This window comes from Rhea americana, unplaced genomic scaffold (genome assembly GCF_003343005.1).
Source record: "Rhea americana isolate MKP2758 unplaced genomic scaffold, rheAme1 scaffold_41, whole genome shotgun sequence".
NCBI lineage: Eukaryota > Metazoa > Chordata > Aves > Rheiformes > Rheidae > Rhea > Rhea americana.
In genome coordinates, this window is record NW_028186546.1 from 2,702,398 (window position 1) to 2,720,169 (window position 17,772).

General features: G+C 38.9%; 2 protein-coding genes across 5 annotated transcripts in view; one reads left to right on the forward strand and one right to left on the reverse strand.

Annotated features, from left to right (window-relative positions):
• The window catches only part of CTNNA2 (catenin alpha 2), a 433,433-nt gene that overhangs the window by 265,363 nt on the left and 150,298 nt on the right, over positions 1 to 17,772 (forward strand). The window lies entirely within an intron of this gene.
• The window catches only part of LRRTM1 (leucine rich repeat transmembrane neuronal 1), a 6,344-nt gene continuing 2,893 nt past the window's right edge, over positions 14,322 to 17,772 (reverse strand). The window contains exon 3 of the mRNA XM_085314721.1: positions 14,322 to 14,420. Coding sequence (XP_085170847.1) covers positions 14,322 to 14,420 — 99 coding nt within the window. The remainder of the gene's footprint in view (positions 14,421 to 17,772) is intronic.

Genomic DNA, 17,772 nt, shown 5'->3' on the forward strand with positions numbered 1-17,772 from the left:
CTTTGTAAGACCTCTCCTGAAGTGCTGTGTCAATTTGGGGTGCAGATTGCAAGAAAGATGAAGACTGATTGAAGAGGAAAGTAAAAATAACGATCATAGACCTAGAAAAATGTGTCTGGTTGGAGAAGATTGAGTGAGCTGGTGCTGTTTAGTCTGAACAAGGGCAAATTGCCACCGTTTTTCCTCTCGGTCCTGAACGATGTAAAAGGCTGCTGCAAAGTGGGAGGAATGATCAGGGTTTATTTTCTTGGTGGAGCAGAGARATAGTTATGGAATAACTTTACAGCAGGAGAGATTCAGATTGGAATTACAGAACCTGTATTAGCAGCAGAGATATTTCAGCACTAAAGTATGTTGCCCGAGGATGTTGCAAAATCGTTATCAATGAAGTTTTCGATAATAGATTAGACAAACATTTGTCAGGAACGATACAAATGGATTTGCCTTGTGGCAGGAGAATGAACTAAATAGCTTCCTAAGTCTCTTTCAATTCACATTTTCCTATCATTTTAGCAGCTAAACAACAATTTAATAAGCTTGTTTATAATGATTTAGAAATCAAAAGTATGTATAAAGACATTGCCCAACTCAACTCTGCTATATCCCCGATGAAGAGCCCRTCTTGGATTGGTAAACACTTATTTCGTGCTGTTTCGAAGATGGAAGAACTGAGTTAGTGACCCCATTCTTTCTCCTGACATTCTTGCTTCTTTAAACTACTGTAAAAGAATGAGAACTCTTGGAATAAAAAACAGACTAAAAACGTAGCCATCAAAACTAGTCCAGTTTATAAAATAGTAGTTGAGTAATAAATCGATTAAACGAGGGACTTGTTCCTTTGTGCTACTCTACTTTTATGTTTTACCTAAGAAAAGGAGGTAACATCATATGTCCTTGTTACTGTTGTCTCAAACTTACACTTTTATTTTCGAAATCACTAAGCTGTGACCTGCCTGTGCTCACTGACAAGTTAAATCTCCATTAACGTGAAGATGAGCAGTAGTATGTCTGTCCTGAATTCCCCCCAAAATTCCGTATTTTATTAGCAGTSGTGTGCATATAGATACTGAATGTAAAGTGTGAATGTGTGCTTATATATCAGTGATGGCACCTGCTAGATCAAACCTTGGTGTAACGCTCTCAGCTGTCTAATTACTTGATTGAACCTTGATGACCATTTGGTARTTCAGCAGCTGGAATTGTTCCAGGCATATATACCTATCAAAAGCTACTGATTTCTACATGCTGGCTTTAAGGTGCAGGTTAGTTGCTCCATGCAAATTACCTTAAWGCAGTTTAATGATTTCATTACATGTCAGTTTGCGTGTTGTCAAATACCATTTATTTATTTATTTGTTTATGTGAATGGACACAATACACACATAGGTACAGAAAAGTGACAGTGTATGAAAAAGTCTTAATTTTGCAAGATACAATGCAATATGTTCTTAATGTTCTTAAAAAGAGATATAATTTGGACAGTTATTTGAAAGATTCTTAGTGCAGTTCGGTTGCAATAAAGGATTAGAATGCCAAAATTTTTGATACAGATGATAAAAGTTATTTCGGCTCCTGCGCTGAACTATGCTTACAATTAGAAAATGTTTTCTTGTAATGTAACCTTAATCTCCCTTGCTGCAAATTGAATTGATCGCTTCTTCTCTTATCCTCTGTAGACACAGAGAACAACTGAACACAGTTCTCCTTATAACACATTTGAAAACCCAATGTCTTTTTCAGTGCTAAAATRAAGTTCCTGATCCTGTGAATATCTTCTGATTCTGTTCTGCTGGGCATTTAGGCTGCTCTCAATTGGAAGTATTTGATTAGCCTTAATTCAGTGATTTGATACTGTGCTGGCACTCCCTCACTGCAAGGAATTCTCTCATGTTTTCTGATATTAAGCAAAGCTGTATTTTCAAAAGACAGAATTTGCCTACTTGAAGAAATTATTCTGAAGTAGGGTGTGAATCTAGAGTGCGACAACTGCTGAGTCGCAACGTGGAAACTTGTATTATGCAATCAGTCAGCRGTAAGGGACCACGCTGGAGGTGATTTCCATTATTTTAGTGAAATATGCTGCTGAAATTGTGGCTGCTTTTGGGAGTGGCTGTTAAAAGGCATTTTCAGGCAGCTGCTCTCCTCTCTGGTGGGACATATCCCATCCTCATGTGGTTTGGAGACTGTTCCTCCTGCTATGAGAAACAGGAGTCCACTCCATTTTGCATGTGTGTGAGGAAATATCTTGTCCGTAGCCTTGGCTTCACACTGCCAAGAATGTTCCTGATCTCTAGGATAAGCTGATATTCCTTTTTTCAGCATAATTCTGGAGAAACCTTGCTCATCTTTGAAAAATCTGAATCCAGCCAATTCAATACACAAAGTTAGCAGAAAAAAATGAAGCAAAATGAAGACTGTAACATCAGTAGAGAAGTGAAAACCTTCTGGGTTGGTCCACCTGACATTTGAGTATCGAACCCTTTAGCTGTCGTGGTGTAAGTAAAATAAAAACTCTTCTGCTTCATTGATAGGCCTGATGTTTAATTCAAAATTTGTTTGTGGTATAACTAACCTCTGTCAGAGATTGACGGAAGACTAGTATAATCCTCTGCCTTTATGTTTCGTTACCTGTCAACCACTGTCCAACAAAGGTGAGCAGAGCGAGTGAAACCAGACAACAAGCATCAGGGTTGTTTAGGAGCACTGTGTGGGTAGGTGAGAACTAAAGATCGGTTTGAGCTTTTACCATTGCCTTAAAGAAGAGAAGTATCTAACAAAAAAAATGTTCCCCGGCTCCATCTAGAAGTCCTCCGGTTTAATCAGCATTATCAGTGGATCCCATCGGTAGCAGTGAAGCATACTCCCACCGGAGAGGTGAAGGGAGGCAGCTTCATAATTCATGAGCTTCTGGTTTCTCCCTGGTACCGGGGTAATTTTTAATCTTTTAAATTCCGATAGAGCCCRTGATAAAATCAGATTGTAAAATTAACGGTGTGAGCTGAGTTACCAGCTTCTCCGGACAGGTCCAGAGCTAAGCTGAAAGTGATGAAATCCTAMCCAGAAGAGAAGGATTTACAATTGACCCCCTGTTATTCACAGAGTACAATTACCTTCCCCTCTTGCAAGGCTCCTGCGGTGAGGAATGTAATCAGCTCGCTTACAGACTTTGTGATTTCGGRGGTTAATGGCACAACATAACTAGGCCAACTTCCGTTCTCCAGGAAAGCACAGCACTTGATCCACGTTTGAAAAACAAGGCTTCCCGCTGTTGAGAGTGGAGGAAAACAGCACTGCTGATGGCAGCTTCTTATCGAAGACAGTCRGTTCTCGTTACAAGAACAACAGAATGAAAAAGTCAGAGATAACAGTTGCAGAATCAGTCCCTCAATGTACTGCTAATTTTTGAAAATACATGGAAGCCTTGAAGAGTTGTGTTAAATTAAGGTATAGACACTTAGTACCGTATTAACCACCAATATTTATTTTAAAGCTTGTGTCTAAAACTGGGATCTTTGCCTATGACTACTCCTACTTCTTGGCAAAGCTAGAGAATCGAGACTATGCATCATGATGAAAGTTTATGGCAAATGCCAAATCTATTCCTGCCTTTGGGACTGGAGAACTGTAGAGGAAGTCAGGCAGATGTGAATTGCAAAGTACGCTAGTATTAATTCACTTTCCGTACCAGCAGAGGTACCCTTGAAAGGCAAAGGAATATTAGAGAGATAAAGAAGAATTTAAGGAAACTGTTATTTACTTCAGGAAGGCATATCTRTTCATATACCTTTATATTTGCTCACTTATATTTACGTGGATCTATGAACCAAACTTGTGCATGATCTAAACAGCAAAGGGTCTTACCATTGCCACCACTTCGCTTTTTGCTTCAGTGTTTTAATGAACTGATTGCTAGCATTTAAGGAGGTTTTTCACTAAGTGTCCCAAATAGTCTGAAAGTTTTCTGTAAAACTTTTTTATTTTACTCTTGRTATTTTTAATATCATTCCAGTGATCTGGATGGCTTCTTCTAGGCTCACATAAAAGTGCATATATATATAAAAGATTATTTGCTTAGGTCTTTCTAGGTATGGCAGACTTGACCATGGCGTGCTTTCTTAGCCCAGATTTACTAGAAGGCATCATCAAATTGTTAGCTGTGTTAAAATCTCTCCCAGTGCGCAACTGCCTGTAGCTGTTTTGTATGGGAATTAAATATTTTAGGTCTTGTAATACGCAGTTTCTTTAATTTCATGTTTTTCTTTTGACATATCACTTCACACTTAACTATAAATAATAAACTACTTAGCTCGTACATATCAATAAGAAAGCCTGCTAGAAGTGAGAGATTGCTTACTTAGTACCAACAAGTACTTTGGAGAACATCAAATCCCCTGACAGATGAGTGTTGCCACAAGGATTTATTTTGTTCAGGCTTTAACTAAAATAGCTTCAGTTGCATTTTGCTATTTAGGGATATTGAAGTAGAAGGTTATAGCAAAATGATTTATAGATAGTAATTGCATTTCCCAGCTTACCTATTTCCATAAATGAAATCACGGATTCAATCTGTACTCGATCTTGAGCACAACAATGTCAATGTTTGTATATTCATCAGTTCAGCTAGAAAGTTCATCCCCAAAATACTTAGAACTTTCATAACACATGCTAGTGTTGATTTTTTCCCCATCATGAGATACACAWAAATGTGTTTCTATTTTTGGAGTATTTTGAATGTTAATTGAAAGAAGCATTTGAATTTTAGATGGTGGTGAGRGAGACATAGGAAAGATAAATGTTTTTATTCTATATTTTGGCTACTTAATCAACATCCTGCAACAGAGGAAGCATAAAAATATTGAGTCTTTCCTTGTATGTGGAATTTAAATCTTAATTAAATCAGCTTTAGTGATGRAGGTAACACACAGAACCAAATCTGCTGATGACCACTTTGATTAGACAAGATGAAGTCAGACTGAAGGAACAAGAACCATCATATTTTGACCATTCAYTCTAGAATAAATGTTTACAGTGTCACTACGTTCTAGTGTGATATAAGCAATGTCTTAGTCCATTTTCTGATAGTGAATTGATGAGCAGGTAAATTAGGAGGTTTAGGTAAAGACCAATGCAGAACTAAAAGATTGCAGGACAACCCATGAAGCTGAATACGTAGTTTTGCACTTCACTAAATCTAAGCAAGTCTCTATTCCTGTGTCACGGTTAGCTGACTGTATGTTACTTAAAATGGTAGACTTAGGTACAGGAAATAAAATGTTCCTTATGAAGACTAGGGGCACAGGAATGAGTGATGATGGGAATGCTATTTCCTAAAAAGTTCCTTAAAATCCTCTACATTATTCTCCAAACTGCTCCTTGCTAATGTCACTAAATGTCACTAATCAGAGCGCTTTCCTGATTATCTTTCCCACTTATATCTTCTTCTTTTTGCTGTCTGTTACCACTTCATTGGCTTTCCAAGCTGTCCATACTTCAGGATCCCAGGCAGGCCAACAGACCAATCTGAGAATTATTGCTTCATATGTTTGGTGCCACAGTTACTTAGACACTTTAAACATCTTTTAATTATCCAGTCTTATTGGTATCTATTAYTGTAGTACATTAACCAAAACAAGGACTTTACTTAAAAAAAGAAAAAAATCCTCAAACCAAAAGACTAGTATTATTTGCATGGTAATTGCTTCCTAGTGCCTGTTAAATCAACATTTCCAGCTCAACTTTGTGATAGGAGAAGTTGAGTTATTAATATACTATGACAAAAAAACTTTTTGAATTTTGTATTTTTTTAACTAATTACTGTTTTTTGTGAGAAAATAAGTAATGCATTCATTGTTATCTTAGGTAACCTCTAATTTAAGATGTATGGCTCTATGGCAGTCTCATGGTTTGGGTTCAGTTTGATTTCTCTATCCATAATATTAACGGCAACTAATATATGGAGGTGGTGTCTCTGGGAAGAGTCTTCCAGACCAGCCCCTGAATGCGAGCCTGACCACGTTTGCTAGTTCAGGCCGAAACTCCTCGCTGATTTTAGTGAGCGTTTGGTGAGATGTGGAATTTGGAAATGTAATCTTATATGAGCAATTCTAAAAGTTATATAAATGTATCCTGGTTTAGGCATTTCTAAGACACTTCATACCAAAGCTCTGTTGTCTGCAGTGCTTTTTTGCATACAATTATTCATAGTTGCGGTGAGTTAAAAGCACTACTAGGAAGATACTATCACACATTTTCTGTATGCTTTTTTCCTTAAGTGCTTACCGAAYTCACTTAAATTTGTACATGGATGTTAATTAATTATTAGCCATACKTAACTGTCAGTCAGTAATTTAGATGCTTCTGGCTCACAGTTTCTGGAATGTAGCTTGGTTTATGAAGAGCGCACAAACGTACCGTTCCATCTGTTCGCCAAAGCCACCTGGCACAAAATCATTTGGGGCATGATTACGTAGTTGGCAAGAGTTTCAAAAAATGCRATTTCTGGAGTTTTAGTCCCCATAGATGCTTTGCTTTGTAGTGACGGAAACCTGACTAATGCATCAAGGAGAGGTGTTTTTTTTTTTCCCCATGGCTCTGAATAACTTGTGTTCACCTTGCAAAATAATGCCTGACATCGAGGGAGATAGGAATCAAGAGAGAGGCATGAAATAATCTTGAGCACATAATCGCATGGATGGAATTGAAGAAGGCTGTTGTTACAAGCAGTTGAAAGGAGTCACGTAGGAGCTGCATCGTCGTCCTTTTAATCTCTGTAGGGAGGCGTTTGGGACAGTTTGGGAAATGATTTTTCCTGCTTGATAGCAGCACGGATCTTTTTTGACACTCTGGTTTAACAAGATTGCTACATCTGCAAATGTATTTTCCTGTCCTTTCAGTGGTTAAATTTCTTCCTTAATCCTCCAGAAGCCCAGGCTGCTGGCGGAAAGAACTTGGCAAATTATTTGCAAAGCAGAAAGAAACTTTCTCTTTTTAACTCCTGGGGTGGGGGAAACTAGCTCATACAATGTTTGCTGTAGCTTAGATAAAACTTCTGAAGTAGCAGCAAAATGATACAAAAAAAAAGAGAAATGGTTGCATATATTCTTTAGTGTAGAATTAGCGGACAAAAGTTGCACAAGAAATGTGCATTTGTTCTATATGGTAAAGCTGCTGCTGGAGAAAGGGGATTTAATGCYGTAAACAAGGTAGCGTTGATAAGGGACACCAAGATACTTTTGTAGGTAGTTAGCAAACAGCTAACTTTATTCCTTTATTTCTTGTTGTTCTGCATATTACAGAAGGAGACAAGCGAAAATTTGTGATTGAAAATACAAAGGAATGCTGTTATTGCAAGAAATGCCTGCTCTGAATCAGGTTTTGTTTGGGTTTGCTTCCTTGTGGTCAAATATTGTCTTCTTGCGTCGTAGGGTTTGGGGAGAGAGCATCCTTCGTTTTAATTCTTTGCATGGTTAAAGTCATTCAATCAGCATTTAGTTTAATTAAATGGCTTTTAAGATTTAATTTTAGTGAAGGGAAAAATGATCAACCATTAAAATTATGATTGAATKATTTTTTTTATTGTGGCAGATATCAGGGAAGAACCTTTGAGATAAGTTTAGAAATTTAAAAAAATCCTTCTGTTAGACTGTAAAAAAGTGTTATCTTCGATGAAAAAAAGGAGATTGTTGATATTGTTAATTAATATGTGATGAATTAGACTGGAACTTAACACTTAGTTTACCCCAGTAATGGCATTCAAGGGAAATCAGAGTATATTAGGCTGCCAATCCGAAGAAGTAGCCCCTTTCTTAAATTTGTAAAAACTTAAGCTCTTCAGCTAAAAATCATAATTTTACTTTGGTCTACTATGAAGAGAAATCTAGGGAAAAATGATATTGTAAGATAGAGAAAAAAAAATAGATTCTTGAAAATACGCCTTTCTTATGTGAAGAATGCATATTGTTTCACTTGAACAGTATGCAAAACTTTCCCACTCTGTACGACGTGCCCAAGCAACTACTCAAAGCTGCTCTCTAAGAGTCACTTCAGGAGCTGCCAGCRGTAGGTATATGCCTCTCTGTAAGTACTGGTAGAAAAAAAAAGATGTCCCTAGTGGATCGATGTCTTCTTTGCACAGCGAGCAGAGATTGGTTTTCTGTAAGTCTCTCCGTACAGTTTTCTTTCTTATCTTACACCCATTATCACGGTACTCAAGTGCCTTTTTTTGTTGTTTATTGTCTGTACAGTTCCTTATGTTCTTACTCTTCGAGCTCTGTCTTGACTGTGGATGTTATGAATACAAGGGTTGTCTGACGTTGCGTCCATAAAGGACAGACTACCAAACCTGTGGATACTAATGGACTCATTTTGTGCTGGAAGAGTGAACTGCTCACAGTATCCTATACAAATCATTTGAAAAATCTGTTTTCTAAATATTTTTAATAAGGCAAAATTATAAAGACGTATTGGAAATGTGTTCATGTTTTTAAATTTAAGACGTGAGAAGTCATGCTGTGCCTTTTTACTGAGTTATTCTTTCATTTCAGCTGAACAAATTAGTAACAGCATATGAAAGTTAACCTAAAAAGGCCASCTGTGAGGTCCATTCAGTCTTTGCCAAAAGCCACTATCAAAGGGACAGTAAGTCAAGGCCTCGAGATGCTGCCTAGGTAATTTCAGAACCATCTAGGGCACAACTCCACCATGTCTGCTTGCTTGGTTTACTAAAAGTCGTGTGTGTTGTACTATAAGATTTATTTAGAAACATCTTCTTGGGCAGTGTCTTGGAGTTCAAAGTCATCCTTTTGCATTGATTGGCCTCTGAGTAGGCAATGAGAAGGACCGTGTTCCCCCCCAGCCGTGTGGCTTGGCCCAGCTGCTGCTCTCACAYGAGCCGGGAGGGCCTTCTCCACCAAGTGCAGAAGTTTTCTCGGGTACTTGRGACCTCAGCATTTGAGAAGAGAAGACGTTCCAAAAACTTCCATGTCTCCTGGGAAGTAGATGCTGAGAAACAAATTAGTAGCTTTTCCCGAGGATTAGACCAACAGTAGGCTGCACTTGGTGGTGTACAACCCACAAAGACTCTCATGACTCCTTAATAAAAGCCCATTTTCATTTGCCTTTTGTCAAGAATACTCTGGCTAGCTTCTACTATTTTGGAAACAACTGTGTTATGGCATCTCAAGGAGAGATTGGGTAGATTTTGGCAGATTGAGCCAGGCCTAACGTGCCTCCTCGCTGCAGGAAGCTTGACCCTGCACTTATGGTCCAAGCTTGTAGTCCCCTCCCCCCACTTTCTCAGCTACCATGAAGAGCATTTGCCTTATCTAAGCTTTTCAGTTCAAACATTGTACATGTACGTATGCCCATATCTTTTTTAATCTCTAAGATTTTGTCTGTGTGTGTACATGCACGATTCAGTCAACGTTCCCATTTCTGTACGTTCCCGTTCCTTTTATTTATTAGCCTGCTGATAGTTTGCAGCAGTAGAGTCTTGCAATGTCACGACCGCTGCGGTTGTTGAAGTGGATATTGGCCCCCGTCCTACTCCAGATCCTCCCCTTGCAGGTGCRTACTAGCAGTTTGCAAAGAGATTGCTGTAAAACAGCTTATTCTCTGTGTAACAGAACAAGAATCTATGAAGGAATACACGAGGCGGTTCAATGAGAAAATAGGACGTAAGAATAACGTGGTGGGAAGYAGCATAAAAAGCATGCTCAGATATGCACTAGAAGGGGAATAAAAAAACAGGGGGATGCTTGTTTTAAAATCAATTGCCGGCATATTGCTGTTCACGTTTATATTTTTTTTTCCTAGTAGCCCTGTGTGGACTGGCCACTAGAGGGGGGATGGATACACGTTTTGCTCTGGTGCTGCAGCTGTAGGTCCAGTTTCTTGTATCTCTYATTATATATGAAGTTTTCCAAACCTTTCATCCTTTGACTTACCAGTAGCTTAACTTTATCGAGCAGTTATATCCTTTCCTAACTTTTGCTTTAGAAGAACCGGGGACAATTTTCTAGCTGATGGCATAGTAGTGATTTGTAAMAAGCTATTTATTTTAAGTGCTATTCACTTACATATACATTTTAAATGTTATTTCACTTTTCTTCTTCCCCCCCTCCCSTTTTTTCTCCTCCACACACCAAGCAGAGCTTTTCAATGAACTATCCAGAATGATAATTGCTCAGTTAGTGCATACAATTTACATCTCAAAGGTACGGACGAGCAATTTTCCATCCACTTTGTTTTCCACTTAGTATTTGACAGCTTTGAATTTCATCCATCAAAGTTTATATAATCCTCAGCCTTTGGAAGTCCCTTTGCACATCCGCATGATTTTCATTACTTTCTGCAACATAAATAATCTGTCGCTGGAAAAAACATTGCCACACGTTTCCTGATGGTTGCTAGGATGATTCAGCAAGCCTGGCCTTGGGAGCAGACTGCTCTTGATTTTTTGCTRTATTGAATAAAAGGCCACGGTGATTTTGGTCACATAGCTGTTYTTCTATGATCACAGAGCATGTCCTTTTTATCTTACTATCCTAATCTCTTTTAATGGTGTTTTGTCAAAAGAACAAATATAAAATTGTCTTTTTTTTTGATTATACCACTTTGTTAAGATTTTCCAGGTTTTGCATTATGGTAGTCCCTAAGTTACATTTTTTCAGCCTATTGGGTATTCATCAGAACCCATAGTAAGCAATATAACAACCTGATTATKTTTAGAAGGTTCCCAGTTAAATAATTGCTGCTAATGGTTCATAGGAGCCCATGAGGAGCTAACTTTTTGAGTCCAAAAGTTCAGGAACGCCGGTCAATTTATTCCTATTATACCACATTACGGGCATTAAGTAATCTTGATACTACCTTAACAGCCACTGAGATAAGACTTACTAGTTTGTTATGATCATCTCYGAATCGGCTCTAAAAAGGAGGAAGTTCAGCATGTTCTAGTTATCCGTCTTTTGGTGCAACAGCTACTTTTACTAGAAATCTGCATTTTTTTACAAGCTGTACCTCTTCATTTTCACATCTTTTTAAACTCCTCAATACACACCATTTAAGCCTACTGATTTGTTGTTTTAAACATACTGATTTGCTTTAGACACTCTCACTTTTATACACCAGTCACTAGTGTCTCTATTACCTGGAAACAGTTGGTTTGAGGTAGATTTTAGTGTTTGTCTCAAGTTTGATTTTCCAGGACTTACTCATCAAAAATCCTCATTAAGTGTTGTCATTAACAGCCATAGCTTGGCTCCTTCATCGCTAATGAAAAGTGACAGATTGGGGCTAGATTATTCTACAGAATAGGAAACAATAACCAGAGGGGGGAAAAAGTAGGCAAGTTTTCACCTCAATTTTTCAGAAAGATATAGAATATAACTAAATGTATGAAGAAGAACTTACTTATGTGGAAGATATTCCCTCCACCAGCGAGAAGCACATAGCTTGCTGTAATCAGGGAAATAGGTGCATGAGGAAGATACCTCTACCTTTTGCAAGCTCGAGCATCGTCATACCCAATGGTTTTGTATTATRGTGACTTTTTTCCCCAACAGAGGGTATTTCAGGTGCATTTCTTCTACTTATTTGCCGTCACCATTTTTTGTGTGTGTGCGTGTGTTTCAGGCCGTACGATTCRGATTCACTTCGTTAGACAACAGCAATTGCATAGCAAATTAATTACAACCAATTTGTTGGGGCATTTGAATTGCCAGTAGGATCGGATGCTGCGTGGTTGGTGAAGGTCCTTACGGCTCCCCATGATGGGTTGTGGGGATGGAAGCAACTGCACATAAAAAAAAAAAAAAAAAAAAAAAAAAGCCAATACAGAGTGGTATTTACGTGAAATTAAAGTAAACACTGGATATCCGTTGTCCTCTTTACTGCAGGGATAGAAACTCTTTCAGCAGCCACCACAGATTTTTATTTGCTATTAGAAAATTACTGTGGGAAATAATCTAGAGCAGAGAAGTACATTTTCCGACAAGATAAACTTTCGGAGTGAGCCAAATTTAAAAATGGAGGCAGGGGGGGAAATATCCCTAGGTGGTTCATCTCATTATCAGTAACATCTTTGAACATTTACTAGTCTGTCTTAGCAAGCCAAAGTGTCCGTAGGAGCACCGAGGGTTCCTGCCTTTGGTTCACTCTGCCTGAGACGTTCGGGGAATGCAAAAAGGGCTAACGAGTAAGAAGGAATAAAAGCTAGAGGGAACGCCTCTATTTTATATATTTATATATTCAGAAGCCTGTTGCCAGGCTGAGTCCCCCGGCTGTTAGGAAGATGTTTGCTCGTACCGTTTAGTAGCCACGAAGGTACTGAACATGTAGCACTTCGCTGCGGTTTGTTGTGGATAGGCTGCAGCCTCTTAATTAGCTAAGGCCTTCTAATCGGTTTGATATGTCCATACATACTTTTAATCTCAGATTTTGCTGAAAATACCATTTAAGGCCCCTCCTACTACCCTGCCCTACTCTAGTTTCCTACTGGGAGAAAAGCACRTCTAGGAAAAGGCCAGAACAAAGTGTGTAATAAATGAAAGACCGTGCTTGGTTTCTAACCAGATCAGCTAGGTAAATCTACTACATAAAAAATAGCGATGCAGTGATCAAGGCAATTTTTATATTCCATTGCCTTTGAAACCTTGGATTTAGATTTTGTTAAGTCAGAAATGGAAYCAAATTGGTCGTATTTCCATAGTGTCCACATGAAAAGACATCTTTATGGGGCAATAGTTACTCTGTCTGGGGAGGAGGTGAAGAAGGGGAGAAGTGAGGTGGATGGAAATAGAAGTGCCTTAGTGGACAGTACATGCTRTTTGCCAAGCACAGGTACACATGATACTGTCAGTTATCTCCAAATTTTGTAAGGGATATACATATTTGGGTTTGGGGGAAGAGAAGTGGAAGAAAAGGTGAAAGCTGGTGTTTGATTTTTATTTTAAGCTAGATTTCTTCTCTTGTAATGCAAATATGGGTGCCTTGAACTCAGAATTCATTTCATTTTGGCGTGTTGCATTTAACTGTGCCTCAGAACTAGCATCCTYGCGCAGGGGAATAAGGACAGTAATTGGGTGAAAGACTGAATAATTGTTTCTGAATGCCAACAAGTGACGTTTTTGCTATCATAAAAACAATTGCATTACTCACACAGAAATACAGATTTCATTGCAAATATGCTCACTTTAAAGCAGACATACTGCAATGAAATTACAGGGCACTGCAGCATTCATTTCTTGGATCTGCACAACCACCCACCCAATTACAGGCTGTGTCTTGCCAGCATAAGCTAGATTGTTGCTTGGTTTCCATAATATTTCTGGAGCCTTACTTTCTTCTAGATAACCTCAGAGGTATCCTGCACTTACTTACTCCTTTACTTTCACCACATTTGTCTACTGTAAATAAAACCAAAAAAAAAAAAATTTGTCTGATCAGTTGAGATGGAAAGTCTTCTCCATGGGACTGTATGTTGTATTTTTTACATAGAATATGCTCTGAATAGATGTTTCTAATGCCTTAATAGCTCTGGTTTATGTCGGTAATTATATGAAAGGTTAATCTTTAAATCACCAGCATTTCCTAAATTCCCAATCAACTTCATGCTTGGAAAGGAACCCCTATAAACGCTCAATTTGTTCCTATTAGACTGAACTGAGCAGGTCAAGGAAAAATCTAACCTTGGTGCATAATAATAAATTAGATGCAGAAAAAAAATACCTGATGTATGTTTGTCATCATAACTGTGGATACCGAAGCTGGATGTGAGGGTGGGTATAGTTCGCATAGGAATCTGCTGATCTCAGGATCGCCCAGCTGTCTACATGATGGAAAAATGAGATATTGGGGTAGAAAAATCTGTCTTTGAGAAGACACAGAGAGAAGGGGATCCTGGATTTCTTTCTTATAAACCGTTTCTCTGTTGTTGTCCTTGCTACACTTTCAACATGGGAGGTGGAGACACAAAAATCTCATTTACCACATGTGCCTAGGGGTCACCTGAGCTCCTCGCTTACTCTTGTCTTTCCTTTCATCAGATGCCCTCGTCCCTCCCTTTCGTCTTTCTTGTTCAATATACCTGTTTTGTGTTGTTACCCTCCTTTCCAGAAACTGTTTCATCTCCACTTACACAGTTTTTAAAGCTGTTTTCTCCACCCACATCAGCCTTGGGTTTTTCATCTCTGCTAGTCCTTTACATTTAACCATCTTTAAAAAAGATGGTGCTGGCAAAGGAAGCCAGCAACAGCCTGTTTCAGTCATCATTACTCCAGTCTCCTCTTTGTTTCCTTTATTATTCTTATATTTTTAAAGCTCTAGTAGAAAGCTTCCTGAYTAAACACTCTTCTTTTGCCATTCTGAAAACTATTGGGGATGTTGGGGGAAAGCGGAGGGTTATTCAGCAAGTCCTTTGGCTATTAATACAGAACAAGACATAAAAAGAAACAAATTTAGTCCATCAGAAAAGCAAATGAYGGGCTTTTTATCAGCAAAGAAAATGATCAAATATATGCATTTCAAATGCCCCTCAATGCTCTAGCCATAAAAAACATACAGCATGTATTAAATCATATAAAAAATCTCCTTAGGTATCGTTAGTGATTTTCTCTGACACACATATGTGAACCAATTAGGGACGAGATATCAGGTTGCATCCTTAGACTGTTACGGAGTATCTGGATATTGCTGTACAYGTGGACTAACAGATCATCCCCTTGATCTAGACCCCTGCAGCACTCAAACAGAGTGGTAAAGGATGGAATTTGCTGCTTTAACACAGAATTTCTTTGTATTTTATACATTCAGGCCAGAAACAGAATGTGGTACATTAGCATTGATCTGTGGTTTCATATCACTTTTTTTTTTAATGTAGTACAGAAAGAAAAGAGAAAAGACAGAAAGGAAAATAAATCATCCCTTATATACATTCCAAGCATACACAGCTACAGTTCCTCCATCCCTGCGAGTGTGTATTGATGTTAGTAGCAAGGGATTGCATGCTAGAGATCCAGAGCTCTGATAGTGTTAACCATCCTCAAAAAAGGTGGTTCCCTTGCTTGCCTTTCACCCTTTCTTGTACGTTACAAAACACTAAAAAAATAATGCTAATAACGTAATTATGAAAGGGAGATTACTTCTTTTAAGTGGAACATTAAGAGGTGAATATTTAATTTTTTTTTTTCATTCTTTTGATATTCCTCAAGCATCTCCTGAACAAGAAACTGTCACAACTAACCCAGAGCACCTTTTTTTTCAGTTTTCCTCTCTTTTTTTTTTCTTTTTTGGATTCATATCATAAGCTAGGATAAGGGGATCAAAATAGAAAGAATGATATATCTCTGGACAGTTGGTGAACATGAAATTTGAAAGGAAGAGAGGGTGAAAATTTATTCCTGCAATTGCTATACATACACTACAAATATAGTAATGTTCAAATATACCAATGCAAGCAGCCCGGAGCAGGATGAAATAACTGGATCTGTAGTAGCTGGATTGAAATGAAATACTTGCTCCTTTATTTCTTTATTATCCATTTATTTTCCATGTAAACTTCCAGGCCAGCTGTGGGCAGCCTGTAGAGGACCTCTGTGCCACCTGAGAGCAAAGGGCTTCAGTGACACGCAGAGACCCCTCTCTTTCCACCAGTAGATATTTACAGGTATCCTCTGGAGATCATTAGGAGGTTGTCTCTGGAAGATATTATCCATGTTTTTAGAAAAGATTTCTGCATGGAGATTTTGAAAGGCATCATTTTCTGAAGTTTAATAAATGCTATCCTCCGTAGGGAGGATCCATCCATCATCCTGCTGGGGGAGGCAAGTCACTGGTGGTCATTACCTCTCTCCCGGAGAAACGGTAACAGGCAATGCCGAAATTAGCCCCTGGCTTACAAAAGYACTGCACCTTTAAAGAAAAGAAGTGTGCTGTGCAGTTTACTTAAGCTGTCGATGCAAGTAGCACGGAGGAGAATAAATTGCCCAGGCGGAATTGCTCAAGTCTCACAAACGTTGCTCGAGATTGCTAACACCRGTAAACAGCATGAATAATTCCCGAGGTGTGCAATCACTAGTGTGTTTAAAATACAACCCACAAATATGCTGAACATACAGAGAAGTGCAGCCACGGGATGTTTTGTTTGTCTGCATCGGTCTCGCGTCGGATTTGCAGGGACAAAAAAAAAAACGTGACCACGCTAATACGGTTCCTTATAGCAACAGGGGGTCGCTACAGAAGTAAAACTAATTCTTCTTCCCCCCACCCCCAATGTGTAGACCATATTTTACCAATCRTCTTGGTTGATTTTGGAAGCTTCCTGGCAACTGGATATAATCAGGCTTTCAGATTGCAGTGCTGCATGTGGATACAGGTCAAAGTTAGCCACATTTTTTGATCTTTCACAGTTAAAATCCCGATTGGGCTCAGAGGAGATTTTAGTGGGAAAAATATATATATGGCTTGGCCCTCAGTTAGCATGGYATGAGGTATTTTCCTTTAAAATAGGATCAGGCACCCAAACGAGCAAGGGGCTCCTTTCCTTCCCTACCAAAAYCATTAAATTCACGTATGGACACTCAGCCTCTCCAGGCAATTGGAGTTTTAGGATGGATCAGGCCCTTGGAGGATTGAGTCAGAAATGTATATTTGCTTACATATATAAGAGCCTGGCTTTAACAGTGACAGCTTGTTTTGAAGCTGTGGGCGAACTGTAAGTGGCTTTAATAAAAAAGCAGTTTACTTTTATTAAATTTCCTATGGGGAAAAAAAWATCCTTGCACAGTCCATATGCTCATTGCTTTCACTGGTAATGTTATAGTCTCACTAAATAAAAATGTTGGTTAGAAGACTATCTCATGTTTAATATTCAACAGGATGAAATGTACCAAGAGGAGGAAAATAAGTTTTGACTCCTTAAAAAATAGTCTCAGATAGAAAAAAAAATAGAAACTTCACTCTTCCTGCTTGAAATTAATAGCTGAAAACCTGCTATGCAGGAAAAAAAAATGGTTTGATCTCTACCTAATCTCTGTTTTATACCTCTTTTAGAGTAGGTGGCACTTTGATGCTTTAAAAACTAACAAACCCACACTAAATTAAACTGTGTGTTAAATTTCTGATTTTTTCCTCTACTGACAGTAATGTAAGGATAGAGAAATATGTACAATATAGAGAGGTATTACCCAGTTCTTTGCCGGTAACATTTTATTAGGATGTGATGCTATATAAAGAAATTTCCGTGCWACTCTTGCTGATGTTATAAACTGGCAGTTTGTTTCCCTCAGTGTGCGAGGAGTTGCTCAAAAGATCCATCAGCAGGTTGTTTGCATGTTGGAATGGAAAAAAAAAATAAAGGGAAAAAAAGGGGGGAAAAAAAAGAAAAGGCAAGGAAAGGAAAAGCCTTTATTGAAGGGCAGTCAAATAAAACAGCTGTGCGACTGCACGTTAGGAACCGGYGGCTTGGATGCATAAATCCCCCGCGGGGAATGGGGAGCGAGGGATCGCGCTCCTGCATCCTCTGCAGCTGGCTGAGCGAGTGCTGCAGGGGACGGGCGCGAGCGCGGCTCTGCCGGAGCCGGTTTCTGTAGTAGCCAGACGTACGCTCTRATAACTCCCTCGCTGCCTTAGAGCCCAGGTTTTGCTCGGGCGGCACGGCAGGGTTTCAGCCCAGATAACCGTGTGGCTTCGGCTCTTTTTCCACCTCGGTTTCCCTGCCTTCGGCATCTTTCAGAGCAAGCACGGGAAGGGGGAAACGTCAGTAACGAGCCCTTT